General features: G+C 42.6%; 1 protein-coding gene across 1 annotated transcript; it reads left to right on the plus strand.

The window, feature by feature from the left end:
• The first annotated feature begins 209 nt into the window (after positions 1–209).
• On the plus strand, positions 210–15,043 carry RNF10 (ring finger protein 10). The gene is made up of 17 exons (XM_077308808.1): positions 210–840; positions 3,055–3,260; positions 5,368–5,567; positions 6,350–6,440; positions 6,964–7,148; positions 7,304–7,443; positions 7,792–7,952; positions 8,822–8,950; positions 9,177–9,432; positions 10,377–10,510; positions 11,006–11,123; positions 11,428–11,529; positions 12,349–12,486; positions 12,839–12,957; positions 13,081–13,141; positions 13,289–13,450; positions 14,169–15,043. Exons 1-17 carry the CDS (start codon positions 663–665, stop codon positions 14,240–14,242), a joined length of 2,454 nt encoding a protein of 817 aa, XP_077164923.1. The 5' UTR covers positions 210–662; the 3' UTR covers positions 14,243–15,043.
• The last annotated feature ends 213 nt before the right edge of the window (positions 15,044–15,256 follow it).

Genomic DNA, 15,256 nt, shown 5'->3' on the forward strand with positions numbered 1-15,256 from the left:
TCCTATAACATTGCCATTTATATCTTCGGCTGTAGAAATATTCTGTTTACATCAAAGCAGCGGCCAGCCTCGCTACAAGGTACGCTGGGAACTGTAGTCTTCCCCTGCCCATAATCCGCCCAAGACAGAGGGGAAAGCACAACAACACCCGGCATGCTTTGAGGGCGAGGTTGCCCCCGCCTCTCCCGAGTCCTGGTAGAAATAGGCTCATCCGGGTCCTTTTGCTGCTGTTGGCGATTCGTCGCCATTACGGGGCTGCGGTGGTATCGAGTCGTCGCCAGTTGTACTGAGGCGGCCCGAGGGAGGGTTCCCTTGGGCGGCACCTCTGCTCCGAGCCCGCTTCGGCCGGAGTCGACGCCGGGCCGGCCTGGTCCTGCGGGGCTCCCTCGCCGCGCCTCCGCCGTCCCTCGGGTCCCGGGGCCCCGCAGGCCCGGCCGCGCTCGGCGGCAGGTGAGGCTGTCCCTGGACGGGTGAGGCCTTGTTCTTCCTCTTGTCAGGGTGAAGCTATAAGGAAGATGTCGCCATGAAGGTGGCCGAGACTCCTGAGCTGCGCCGACCCCGCTGCCGGGCCATGAGCCTGGGCTTTGGCCTCAGCCGCCGCCGCCGCCTCCTCCTCCTCGTTTCGCCCTCCCGCAGCAGTCGCGCCCCCGCGGCGCCCGTGGATGCTCCGGCGTCCCCCCGCGCAAGCAGCAGCATCGGCGCCCTCCGACGACGGGATGGACAAGAGCAACCCCTGCGGTTCCAACCTCGGCCCCGGTTCTTCGGCGGCAGGAGGCAAAGGGCAACCGCCGCGCTCTAACTCGGCCGGGCCGGCCGGGGGAGAGTCGAAGGCCAAAGGCGGTAAGCGACCGGAGAGCCCACCCGCTTTTGCAAGAGGTGTTGCGGAAGGGCAGGGTGCGCAGCCGAAGGGAGCCCGGTTTCCTCGTATGTCGAGGAGGAATTGTATCCCTCTCTCCGAAATCTGCGATGGCTTCTCGCTTGGCAAGATAGTTTTATGTGGGATTGGACGTCTCGAGGAAGGAGGCCTTTAAAAGGGATTAGACAGAGGCAGGGAGGACAAGTTGGTCGATGGCTCCTAGCCATAGTAATTAAAGGGAACCTTCACATTCAGAGGCAGTGAACCTCCAGAACTTAGTGTCAGGAAGGTAACAGCAAGGGAAGCTTTGGCCTTGCTCCACTGTTCCTTGGGCCTCTGGTTCAGGGGTAGTCAACCTGTGGTCCTCCTGATGTCCATGGACTACAATTCCTATGAGCCCCTACCAGCAAACACTGGCTCATGGGAATTGTACTCCATCGACATCTGGAGGACCACAGGTTGACTGCCCATCTGGTTGACCATGTGAAAACTAAGATGCTGGACTGTGTGGATCACTGATCTGATCTAGCAGGACTTTCCTTGTGTTCTTCACTCATACGTTGAGGGTTTTGCTGGCTTTCGATAGAGTGTGCCTGCAGCAGACAGAGACACTTTATATTTAAGCTAGAGTTATAATTCAAGGAAATGCTGCATAGTTAGATAACATGCTGAACGTATGATGCTGCTGTGACATGTACATTTGAGATAGGAGGTTTTGGGTGGAGCAAGTGCTGTTTGTTTCTAAGGGATGTGTGTGGAAGTAATATATTCAAAACTATAGTTGCTGGTGCAAATTATTGGGGGCAAGATGGTGGTTTTTGATTGTGTCATGGCTGTGAAAGCTTTACCTACAAAAGATTTTCTTGGGTGGGAATTTTGAGTTACATAAAATATCTAATACGGATTTTACAGGAACTTAATAACCTTCTCCATGTTAGTTGTTTTACTTAATGTAAGTTCAAGGAAGTATTTTTGGTATGATTGTGGGGTGTAATTAGTCATGAGAGCCTCTTGTTTTAGACTTAATAATAACTTCTGGCATCTGCCTAGAAGAATTAGTCTCTCTTGATTGGCCAAGGGATGGATGATTTTCAACATATTGAGGCTTCCACAGGAGACAGCTGAAATGTGGTATAACAAGTATCTGGATTTCCAGTCTGTTATTCTGAAAATGGGGTCTGATGATGGTGGCATGGCCCAAAATATCATCAGAGTAAGCAAGATTCTTTCTTTGATAAAACAGAAGGGACAGATTAATTTCTGCATGTTTTATCAGTCTTCACACAAGAGGTATTTGGATTTAAGGGTATCATTAGGATTATACCTATGTTGACATAATACAGACAATAAAGATAAACAATGCTTCTCTGGCAAACAAGTAAAAGGGAATTATAGGGGGCGCTCGAGGCTTAAGTTTCCTTTGCATTCTAGCTACTGTTGCCCTTTTTTTGTCCCACTTCTTAGATTTGTAGCAGCCAAATAGAAGGGGTTGGTTCAAAGGAGCCATGTAGTCAATAATTTACTATGATGTCTGGAAAAAATAATTTTAGTTATAAATGTCCTAACATACGTCGAGGTAGCTGCTGTTAGAGCAGGGATTCCCAACCAGGAGTCCGCAGGAGCTCCAGAGGGGGTCCACGGCCTTTCCCCTCCTGCTTTAATGGACTTGGTCACACGCTAGGGAACCTTCCCTCCCAAGCATGAGTGAGTCTTGTCATGGTGTCCGGGCCTGGGAAGGGGTGGAGCTCCTGCTTTTAACTGCTTCCTGTATCTCCTCCTCAAGCCTGCCTGTTAATGTGGGCAGTGATGTAACTTCTGGTGTCACGTCACTTCTAGGGGTAGGGGGTGGTCAGGGGGTGACACTATTTCTAGGGCTCCTCAAAGCCTGAAAAATTATTTCAGGGGCCCTTCCACAGTCCAAAGGTTGAGAAAGGATATTATTAGATAAAAGTCAGTATATAAATAAGCGAAATGAAAAATGATAGCATAATAGATTGCTAGAATGCACTCTAGCTGTACCACTTATTCCTATTGTAAATCTAGTTGTATTCTGTATATATCTCGGTACACTTTTTTTTCTAAATTACCCAACTTCTTTTTTCTGTGATGTTTTAAAGATTTCTGAAATAGACATTGCTTCTCAATGAAGTTCTGAATTTGTGTTAATTGTAAATATGTACCTTTTTACATTGTTTTAGATGGAAAAAATGCAAATGGATCCAGGCAGCGTTATAATCGTAAGCGAGAAACTTCATATCCAAAAAATGAGAGCTTCTCCAGCCAGCCCCGTCGCTCCACTTCACAGAAAAGCAAAGCTTTTAATAAGATGCCCCCTCAGAGGGGAGGACATGGCAGTGGTTGCAAACCTTTTAGTGTTTCTTCTAATGGTGGAAGACGAGAAGAGGTGAGATTCTGTCCTGGCTGGATACACACAGTTTTCCTTGGAAAAAATAATTGAGTTGGATCTAGGCATTATTTTCATCCAGTTCTCCTCACTATAGCTTCCATCCCCTATAGCTTTTGTCTGTGCAAGTCCCACGATCACCAGCATAGCCTTTTTGGTGCCCCTCCCTTTTTCATACATGAAAAAGCTGTTTGGATAAAGCCTGTAGCTTGTCTGTGCTCCTTATGGCATATATGTCTCTTCAGCTGCTGTGTTAATAAATGTGAAAATCCATTGATTTTCTTGAGAGACAACATTTTCAAGAGGATACTGAGAAGAATATTCTTGGTTTATTCATATACATTTGAAATAACTGGACACACTCTCTTCTGCTTGTAATTCCTTTCTGCAACTAGCTACTGGAGGGGTGTCCAGGTGCTGATAATGGTAGAAAATAGCACATCATGGTAAAATCAGTTGCTATTGATATCTCTTGAAAGATAACATCAAACTGTAGTAAAGTTCCCTCCTGAATTATCTGCTTATTGTAGACCTCTTGGCAATCTCACTTCCTTAAATTACAGTATATTTCTGGGCTTTGAATAATATGATGTATAAAATGCTGTAGTTAACTGCTACCCTTAATCTTGTTCGGCTTTGCCATACACGTTGCTTTCAGTCTTTCCCCACTGTTGGTAAATCTTCACTCTCTAGATTATCGTATCTGTTACCTTTGTTGTAAGTATTGATACATTGGAATAGTTGACCAGAATAGCAACCCAGCTTGCTTTTGGGGATACAGGCAACCTATTTAGCAATTTCATCCCCAGATGATGATGCAGTGGAAAGACCAAATGAGTACTTCAGTCATAGTTAAAAACATTGCTTGAGAACAATGGTTGACTTTGCTAAGAATTAGAGATGGAGTCCATACTCACCAGTAGAGAACCTACTTTTCATTTCACTCATTCCAAAAATGGGGGGGGGGGACTCATAGGTGGTTTTTTGTTTTGCACTGCATCCCCAGATCTGGTGACCATAGACAAGGAAAGTTGCAAATGTTTTCATACTTTTTCATGCTATGTATTTACCTTTTCTTTGGAATGGGTGTAATGCTTTTAATACAAGATTTTTTTTTCTTAAAGAGAAAATAGTTCACAGAAATTTTATTTCGGTGTTCCCTAAACTTTTTCAGTTTTTTTGCATGGCAGAAAAGGGGGGGAGTCTCTAGGGGACATGTTTTCTCACACTGTCTACATAACACAAGGCCCTCTTCAGGACATTGTATATCTAATTATGAACTTAGCAAAACTAGGAGCTCACAAAGTAGAGATCTCTCCCCTGATATCAGAAAAAATGACTTTGTAAATTAACCAGATGAAAACGATCCACAAAAATTTTCAGCATGAGAACTCCATATGCTCCAGGAGGCAGGAACATTTTAGAGCAGTTGAAAATTGATTAAAGGAGAAACATGGGGTGATTAAACCCTTGAATGTTTCCTGAATCTTGGAGTGGGAGAAAACAAGCTTCCATAGTGTCCAAAAACAACTAGTTGGATAGCTTCCTATCCTATGATAAAGGAGGAAACAAAAACACAAAGGAACTCTAGAATAAAGCAGTACATTTCAACCAACCTCCCTCTACAAAAACCTGTTATAGTTGCATGCTACAAGAGAGGCCTAACTTGGGGCCTTGCTCTGTCTAAACAAGCACTGTAGCACTTTTAAAAATAAACATGTACTAGAAACTTGCTGTGTACCGTGTTCATAGCAGTTATACAGAAATCTTGATTTCTGTACTTTGAATAGGTCCTTGGTATAATACATTTTGGAGTCTCAGATATGCAGCTTATTCTCTAAATCCTGATATTTTTCCTTTTCTGAAATCACATCAATATTACTGTCTTGGCTGTTCCTGGTTGCAACTCCAAGGGTGAAATCCACCTGCTTATTGCACTTGAGAAACAACTCCAATTTTGCACAAACTTTTGGTACAGTGGCAATTACATATTGCACTTATCTTCTTGATTTGCGTTTTCTACATGTTAGTGCAGCTAAAAAGGGCATTTAGGTGCCATTGGTTTGATTTGTGGATGTATTTAAATTACCCTGTCTTTTTTTTAAAGGTAGCAGAGGCCCAACGGGCAGAGTTTAGCCCTGCCCAGTTTTCTGGTCCTAAGAAGATTAGTCTGAACCACTTACTGAATTTTACCTTTGAGCCCCGTGGCCATGCAAGCCACTTTGATGGAAATAGTCGGGGCAGCTGGGGGAGAAGGAACAAGTGGGAGAACAAACCTTTCAACAAGGAGCTTTTTCTGCAGGCCAAGTAAGTGAGGGATTCATGTGGCTTTAATGAATGTGTTCTACAGCTATCTAAGGCAGCTTTTCACATGGCAAGGATTCTTGGTATTATTTTCATTGCTGCTGCAGATGCAGAGCTTGTACCATTAGGACTTCCAAATGGATGTTTTCTGCATATTTTCCTTCATCAGGCCTTTGCATTTGCCATTTCCCTTTGTTTTCCCCCACCCATACCACTGGAAGGCTTTTTTAAAAAAGGCTTATTGCTGTAGCGCTATAGGTTTATTGGTGATTATTCAGCTTCTATAGAAATACTGAATTTCAGGTCAAATCAGTCTCAGTACAAGACTGAGAAGCCTTTGAAGCCAGAAAGCTGTGGAGCTACCCCAGTGTACACTTCTTGGTTTGATACCCAGGATTTATACCCAAGTCAAATAGAAAAGCTTTGCCTAAAACTAAATATTAATAAATGTTTCATCAGTGGCTTTTAATCATGAGAATACATATTAACATTTCTAACCAAAATTAGGGCATGTTGTATAGTAACTTAAGCTAATGGGGGCATTTTCAATATTGCCTCTGCTTGATTGCCATTAAATACATGATTAAATTGCTCACAATTAGTGGATTGGTTTCTTGCAAGAGGTTGATTTGTGTAGCAGCATGATTATCCTTTCATTTAATCCCATAGCAAATAATATCCCAGCCATTACTAGTCAGGCATTGCTTGTAATCCTGAAAATCTGTATTTTTGGATCCCTTTCTGTATGGCATCAAGTTATAATCTGTTATGTACATTCCTTCCAGCTGCCAGTTTGTGGTGTGCGATGATCAGGACTACACAATTCATTTTACTGACCCAGATATCTTGGTCAACTGGGACTTCGTGGAACAAGTGGTCAGTAGCAATAGATTTGTCTCTCTATATGTGACTATATACAAATTTGATCATTGGTCAGCTTCTAAACTTGGTACTTGCTCAACTTAAACTTCATTAAATAGTCTGGGACAACTGTCTCGATTAGCAAGCTTTGAAAATATGTGACAGAAGCATGTGACCACCTCAGTTCTGTGTAAACTCTCAAGTTAGAAAGAGCAGTTTGGCAATGGTCTCTTGGCTAGCCTTTAAGAGCATGAGACTCTAAATTGATTTGTTACATTTCAATATGGTGTGCTAGTTACAATTTAATTTTAAGGGAACATTGAAGTTATTTTTTATTACTAGCAGTTTTCTTTTCCTCTCTATGTATTCTCTATATATGTGCGGGAAATTTCTCTGCTAGACAAAATGCAGACATGGGGGAGGGATAGAGGAATAGTCACTTTACATCTACCAAAGTGAGTTTAGTTTTTGGATTAAAAAGTATTTGTATATAGGTGCGCTGTAGCTTAGTAAACTAGATTCTATTGTCCTTTCCCAGCGAATCTGCAGCCATGAAGTGCCCTCCTGCCCAATATGTCTCTACCCACCCACTGCAGCTAAGATCACCCACTGTGGGCACATTTTCTGCTGGCCATGTATCTTGCACTATCTCTCTTTGAGTGAGAAGACTTGGAGTAAGTGCCCCATCTGTTATGGCTCTATACACAAGAAAGACCTCAAGAGGTAAAGACTTCTCTGAACATGTTTTTTGTTGTTGATTTATTTAATTTATTTATTTAATTGGATTTCTGAGTCACCCATCTCCAAAATGGTCTCGGGGCCATCTTGTTGATGGTTGCCTTTTGCTCATCACTCCCCCCTCCCTTTTTTCCCCTCAGTGTGGTTGCTCTGGAAACTCGCCAGTTTGCAGTTGGTGATACAATTACAATGCAGTTGATGCAGCGGGAGAAGGGGGCCCTGATGGCATTGCCAAAGTCAAAGGTGATGCTGAATGTGGAGCAGCCTATTCACCTGGGAGGTGAGTCCTCTCAGGATTAATGCTGGGAACCATTGCTATCTCTCTGATTTGAGGCTGACACAACCATAGTTGTATGAGTGCCTCTTTTTTTACAACCTAATTTTGTGGAAGAATATGTAGACTTGCTTATAGACTTGCTACTTACTGCAGTGGAGAACTGGAGTTGATTCCGCACTCCTCTGCATACAGCCAGATGGGTCAGTTAGAGTTCTCAGAGCTCTCTCAGCCTCAGAATCTGTTGTGGGGGAAGGAAGGGTAGCAGAGTCATATCACAGCGTGCTGACTTCCAAGTGCCCAGAGTTAGGTGGTCATGTTTTTTTTACCCTGATGTATTCTCTCTTCACACAGATAAGCAGCACAGTCAATATTCAAAGCTACTTCTAGCTTCCAAGGCTCAAGTGCTGCAGGAGGTGATTGCAGGGGAGAAGGTGGCCCTGCTACAGCAGTACAAGGAGGACAAGCACACACCTGAAGCATGTTTCATCGAAGCAGCCATCCAAGAGCTGAAGGCAAGACCTCTTGAATTACTGAATTACTCTTAATTACTGAATGTGTTGGTGTTGGTGGCCGCTCTATTTTTATAACTATTAATATAGATATTTTGAGCTCTGTATATTAGCTAAGGAGAACCACAAAGTGATGGCTTAAACCAGGGGTAGTCAAACTGCGGCCCTCCAGATGTCCATGGACTACAATTTCCAGGAGCCCCTGCCAGCGTTTGCTGGCAGGGGCTCCTGGGAATTGTAGTCCATGGACATCTGGAGGGCCGCAGTTTGACTACCCCTGGCTTAAACCAATAAGGACTATTTGTGTAGCTCTTACAAGTTTACTCTGTGTTTTCAGGTTTGTATTTCAACATTGGCAACAGCCTTGTAGCAACAGGTTATGTTAGCTAGTTTAGTATCACCACTGACAGTGCCTATTTCCGGATCCTCTGCTTAGTTTCAGGGCATGGAATTGGTGCATGAGGGCCTCTATTGCAACCAGAAGTAACACATTGGAATCCACATCAATCTGTATTTAAAAATCAGAGGGCAATTTTAAATTGCTGCTGGAACAGTGCCTTCATTGATGGAAGCTTAAGTCAAGACAAAGTTGTTTCAAAGACCTAGTTTGTTTTTGGTGTAAAATCAAAATAGTAATGTATGGACCACAGCAATAAAACTTGGACACTCAAGTTGTGTTTAGGCTTACACAGTGTTGGGTCCTTGTAGCCATTGAAGAATGTTGATGGAAAGGTGACATGATCAGATAGCAGTGGTAGTAAGTTGGCAAAACTTGGCTAACCTTTTGCCATACAGCCACTGCTGACAGACTGTATTTATCATAACCTTTAGACAAGCAAAAATTGAACATTTTTCCTTAAATCATGGTATAGGATCGAGAGAACTCCTTGGCTCCTGACAGAAACAGAGATAATGCAGATGCAGAGACCACAGCAGCAATGGAAGAATTAGCCTTGATGGACTCCTCTGACAAAGAAGCAACAGTGGCCGAGGAGAGAAAGGTGAGAGCTTCAATGTTCTTTCCTGCTCACACTTTAAAACACTTCTAATGGAAAATTTGTACACTGGACTTGCCATTTCCTGGGGAGTCTAGTAAAATCTCAATTAGAGTTTGTAGCCACTTTGATATATGACAGCAATATCATGGCAATTGGTTCTTATTTGTTATTTGGCTTGTTTGGGTGGGTAGAGGAAAACTGATGTTGTAACTTCTTTTTGCTATAACAGTGTGTCCTAGAGTATCGTTCTGCTTTTGATGAAGAGGTCCTGGAACAACAACCTGAGGATTTTGCCAGTGCTATCCTATCACCCTCTGAGACTAAGGAGACAGTAGTAGATGATACTGAAGAGTCTGTGGAGACAGCAAGCCCAAATGAACCAGGTGAAACTGGTCTGCCTGAAGCTTCCTATGTGGAATCGCAGCTGCCTTCAGCATGCAGCAGTGACCGCCCAAGTAGTTCTCCATGCTACTATTTCTACCAAGGTTAGTGCAGCACTTTAAGGGTATCTCAGAAAGTGACTAGCAGTAGTTGTTTCACCAATAAAAGCCAATTTCATCCTGGTGGAGGGTAGACTCTCATTTAGTAATGATATTTGAGTAACACATTGTAGCACAAGCAGTTTGGTAAGGCTCTAGTCCTTAAACTAAAGAGCAGATACACCAGCAGTGAAGCAAAAATTGGCCAGAAAATTCTCAGGGGCCTGTTTATGGCTATGTCAAAGCCTCTTACATAAGTTGGATGTGGCTCTCTGATTTTCAGGCTGCCATCTGACTTCAACTGTGCAAACAGAACATTGAGTCTAGAGGTAAATTGCAGACCTGAAGAAAATAGATTATAGTTTATAACTGCCATGCCTGACATAAGAGAAATGAGATTTTTTTGTGTACTATGGTGGACATGAGGATGTAGTTTTGCAATAAAGGGCAGAGATCTTGGGCAGAGATCCACATGTTTCCACTGCAGTTTGGAATCTGAATAAGTCAAGCTGTTCAACTAATTGTAGAATTGAAATGTATCTTAAGATTTCTTTGTGTATTTCAAAAATTGTGCAACTTCGGTAATAAGCCTGAACCCTGAAAACTGCACATCTGACTCATTGTTCCCAGCAGAGCAATTATTTTATGAATAGCAGTCCTTGTTAGAGCTTCAGAAGCATTTTATAATGGGTTGGGTTGGTGTTTGATGAAAATCCAATATGCACAAATAAACATGGGGCTGCTAGAGATCTGAGGCCACTGGTCTTTGGTCTAGCACTCTACTCAGCAAAGTTTGAGGCCTTCCTTTTATAACTTTTAAGTGGCCTCAAACTGGAAGACAACAAATGTCAGAGTGTTAAAGGACATTGCCTCAAAGCTTAAATCTGTGTGGTGTTGCCAATTTCTCATGCTTTCAGTAATCATCTCATAACTTCTCTTCAATACTGTAGCGGAGGATGGGCAGTGTTTGTATCTTCACCCAGTGAATGTTCGCTGCCTTGTGCAGGAGTATGGCAGTCTGGAGAAGAGTCCAGAGACTATCACTGCCACTGTGGTTGAGATATCAGGCCACTCCATGACAGAGGTGATTTTTCTCGTTTATTATATTTATTGCCTGCCCTTCTTGATCTGATAATCAATACAATAAAACCATACAATAAATATAATTGAAAATTCTATAAAATAAATCATATTTATGATCAATCAATAAATGGCAACATCTAGCTGTTTTAAGGCTGGATGAAGGAGCTCTGCCTAACCTTGTGAGAAGATACTGAGAGTTGAAAGCTAGCTGAAACATTTTAGGTTTCTGTTATTTTTGGAAATTTCCACGTCTGGTACCCCAATTGTTAATTCCAATTAGCATGAGGAGTAAATTGCTGGTAGAGGTTTCAGTAAGTACACTAGGGGTTGACCAATCTTCTCCCCAGACCAGTTGACAGCTAAAGGGAGAAGATAGATGTTCTGAATTATTATAGTTAGACCCGAGTCCATTGGAGACCAACAAGATTCTGAGGGTATAAGCATTCCAAAGTCAAAGTTTCCTTTGTCAGACAGTTCTCTCTCCTTCCGTTGACAGGATGTTCGGCAGCGCCATCGTTATCTGTGTCACTTGCCACTCACCTGTGAGTTCAGTATCTGTGAACTAGCTTTGAAACCTCCTGTGATTTCAAAACAAACTTTGCAGATGTTTGCAGGTGAGCATTAGTTCATTTTCTTGTAAGGAAGTAGTCTGTTCCTAGTTGAAACTGAAGAGTTTTTGCTGTGTGGGATTGATAAAAGTGGGGTGGAAGCCGAATCCTATGCTAGGAAATTGAACCTTGTAAACTATAAGACTATTCATAAGAATTTAAGAGCCCTGTCACATCAGACCAGTCATCCTCCTACTCCAGCATAAGGGGTGTAACCAGGAAGGAGATAAGCTATCACCAAGCTGCTAGGTTAAGGGTAAGAATGTGTAGCAGCCTGTGTCATCAGATCTGTTTTCTCAATGACTCTTAGATGACATAGAAAAAAGAAAGCGCTTGAGACAGAAGAAAGCTCGAGACGAGCGGCGTCGGGAGCGCAGAATTGAGTTGGAGGAAAACAAGAAACAGGGCAGATGTAAGTGGCACTCCTGTCAAACAACTGAGTCTGTTTGATTTGTATCTCACTGAAATGGAAGCACTATGTATTTGCATTTATACCCCACTGTCCTTGCATATGTATATCAAAGGCAGTTTACACTACCATTCTCCTTCTCTCAATTTTTTTCATAAAAGCTTTGGGAAGTAAGTTTAGACTGAGAGCTTGACTGGTCTGGAAGTCACCCAGTGAGCTTCCGTGGTGCAGGGTGGATGCATACCTGGGTCTCTGGTTACACTATATCCCCTGTACTTGTTTTTCTCATGGTAGGAAAGTATTCTCTGCATTCTGCCTTGAGTTATACTCTGGCAGAATAGGGAGAGTATGATTTAAAATACCATATTTGCTGGCATATAAGACGACTGGGCATATAAGACGACCCCCCAACATTTCCACTCAAAATATAGAGTTTGTTACATTACATTACAGTACTATGGGCCACTATGGGCAGCTATGTCTATCCTAACTGAAGTGCACCTGGCGTATAGGACGGCCCCCCCACTTGGAGGCATGTTTTTCAGGGGGGGAAGTAGTCTTATACGCCAGCAAATACTGTACATGAATTTGAAATACATGAAATATACCAAAGCAATGGAAAAGGTCACTGAAGAAAGTACTTGCTAAACCAAACCTCCATATCCAGCAGGAATTTAAGCTACTTAAATGGTGGTTGCTGTCCAATAGCATTGCTTAACATGGTGGCAGGATATGCAAAGGATCAAAGCCAGCTAGAAAAGCTGTATCTGAGACACTTTGTCTAAACTGGGATGCATCACAGAGTTTTGTCTTTCTGTTTAGATCCCGAGGTTCGTATTGCTCTAGAAAACCTTCAGCAGTTTCCTGCCTTTAGCTCCTACTCAGAAGAACCCTGTGGAACAGAGAACCAGAGTGATGCTGTGCAGTCTCTATATAGTCTAAGCCCTGTGTCTCAACCAGGTGAGCAGCCAAAAGACTTGTGATTAAAGCCAGCACTCCTCCTCTAAAGGTTTAATAGGCTGCTTAAGTACCTGCATTTTAGCACAAGCCACCAGTGGCAATGCCTATACAAGTGCTTGGCCTACCTTACTCAACATAATCGTTTCTTGTGTATTTATGTAGCTGTGTAAGATGGGGAGTTGACTGTGTTTATCCTTACAAATTGCATGAGTTAGAGATACATGAGGAAGTGCTATTGAATAGATAATACAGAAATTAAGAACTGGGTACCTAATATTCAGTCATCTCCAATAATTTTCCTTTAACACCACTTTTAGTTCTTGCATTAAAGGTGCAACTCTTCTTCTTGCAGAATCTTTAACTCCACTGTCACCTACAGCTAGCCTTGGCAGCCCCTCTCTCTGTGTTGGGAGCCCTTCCCTGAATGTTGGGAGCCTAGAGGAAGAATCTCCCCTCCCCTCATTTGCCCAGGTAAGAAAGGCATATCAAGGGCCAAGCAGTTCTCTAAATTGGGCTGAGACTGGAAACATTGATGTGACTCTTATTTGAACTGGTTTGAATCTTGATTCTAATTGTGTCTCTTACTCCTGGTAGATGTTGCGAGCTGGGAAAGCTAAACCAGAAACATGGCCGAAAACTATCCCAAAGAAGAAAGGTAGGAAAGTCTCAGTTTCTGCAGTTGTATGATGTGTTCAAGTAGTGAAGCTTTATAGAGAAAAAATATGCATCACTTTGAGCTCATTCAGTGCCATTCCACAAGCATCTGTAAAAATCTCACTATGAACGGTCTGTCTTTTTTCAGAAGAGAATACCAACCTGGCACCTCCTGCCCCAGGGGACAGTGATGGCGAGAGTGATAATTCAGACCGAATTCCAGTGCCTAGTTTCCAGAATTCCTTCAGTCAAGCAATTGAAGCAGCCTTCCTAAAACTCGACAAGCCCTCCACTGATGGCCATTTCCTGGGTAAGAGGTGAACCAGCATTGTCTTACACAGTGATGTAGCAGTTTGTTCTTATTCCTAAGTAGGGTAAGTGGCTGCAGCTGGTTCCACATTGAGGCACTTGTGTGAAGCATTAACATGGGTTGGTAAAAATATGGTTGTCAGTGTCTCACTGGATCTGATATATTCAAGTGGGTAGCCGTGTTGGTCTGAAGTAGCACAATAAAATCAGAGTCCAGTGGCACCTTTAAGACCAACAAAGATTTATTCAAGGAGTGAGCTTTTGAGTGCAAGCGCTCTTCCTCAGACTGATATGTTGCTGTTGGCATGTTTGCATACATGTACAGCTCTGCTGTTTAAGATACACATCCCGAGTACAAAATTTTTCTTATAGCTAGGTCTGATTTGACAGTGTAATATTGATGCATCTGATCAAGTGTTGGAGATTCAAGAATTAGTACAGAAAGTTCATAGCTGGAGCTGGGGATTTGGTTGTAGCGTTTCATGTGGTTCGCCAGGTTGACTCACAGATGAAGGGGCTCCCACCATTGAAGGGGCTTTCCTGTCTCAGTGGTGCAGCTCCAATTTTGTCAGTGCAGCTTCTTGCCCTATCAGCCAGTAAGAATTATGAAATACTTGAAGGACTGACAGTGGTGAAATTGCTACAGGAGAGCCACCTAGTTTTATTTGGGTGTTGCTGATTGTAAAAACTTACAGCTTCCTTTTTTTTTTCCTTTGCAGAAGAGAAAAAAGGCAAGAAAAAGAAACAGAAACAAACGCTGCTGTTCAGCACTTCAGTGGTTCATACAAAATAATCTTGGTAATTGACAGGTTCCTTCTCTTGGTTTCTTTGGTTTGCTTTGTGTTTTTTTGCTGCTATAGATAAGTCTTTTAAGTTTCAGCTGAATAAAATCTGTTTCTGGAGCTGGACTGGGCTTGGGATTCAAAACAAATGTATGCTCACTTAATTCACTTGTTGATAACCAAAATAAAGTATTGAAATTCACAACCCTTAAGCCAATGTTTCAGGTTGTGCCAAGCTTAATTTTAGCCTTTGTGGTTAGCCGGGGTGGGGTGGGGGCACAGCATTGCTAACTTGGTGTAGTTGTGTGCTACACAAGAGGCAAAGCTACCAATTCTAAGCCTATAGAAAGGAGTCCAGTGGATACAAACAGGCTGAATAATGTGTGTTCTTACATAAAGCTCCTCTGAAAATCAGATGGGTCTGCCTCTAAAGCACACATACAGATTAAAAATTCTAATATTAAATGAATGGGGGTGGTGGTAAATAGTTTGGTTGCTATTGTATCTTCTGCAGTAAGAGACAGAAAGCCACTGTATTCCCACTGGTGAATTTGTTGTGTAATATGCTATTTTAAGAGCAAGCAACAGAATATGAAAAAGTAACATAGGACTGTTTAACTATCAACTGGGCTGATGGTTATGGACATGCTGGAGGGGGGTAGACTTGATTTGCTATTCTCTCCCTCCTTTCAGTTTGTATTGCTTGTGGCTTAATTGGAAATTTACTAAAAGCTGTGTTGAATACAATGAGTTTCATGTATCCTACCAGCAAAGGCAAACAGTTGCAATAAAACATATGAACAACACAGGGATGCTAATGTGTGGTGTGCAGTTCATGCCCTAGCTGTCTCTTGCATTTATCAAATAACTCAAGTGCCTACTCTAAGCCAAGGGCTGGTGAGTGGTTTGTTCTTTCTATCATCACTTATTTTCTATCCAAAGTGGTATCCATGGCAGTAAAGCAAAGGTCATTTTTTCTTCCTGCTTATTATGCAGATCCTAGATTGAATCCTGGTTTATTATGC

Source organism: Paroedura picta, chromosome 13 (assembly GCF_049243985.1).
Source record: "Paroedura picta isolate Pp20150507F chromosome 13, Ppicta_v3.0, whole genome shotgun sequence".
In the NCBI taxonomy this organism is placed as follows: domain Eukaryota; kingdom Metazoa; phylum Chordata; class Lepidosauria; order Squamata; family Gekkonidae; genus Paroedura; species Paroedura picta.

What these genes read in the sequence shown, in the direction of transcription:
- RNF10 (XM_077308808.1), top strand. Translation starts at nt 663, where the DNA reads ATGCTCCGGCGTCCCCCCGCGCAAGCAGCAGCATCGGCGCCCTCCGAC. An exon ending in GCAGCCTATTCACCTGGGAG is followed by an intron (nt 7,444 to 7,791) that starts GTGAGTCCTCTC and finishes CTCTTCACACAG; the next exon opens with ATAAGCAGCACAGTCAATAT. An exon ending in CACTGATGGCCATTTCCTGG is followed by an intron (nt 13,451 to 14,168) that starts GTAAGAGGTGAA and finishes TTTCCTTTGCAG; the next exon opens with AAGAGAAAAAAGGCAAGAAA.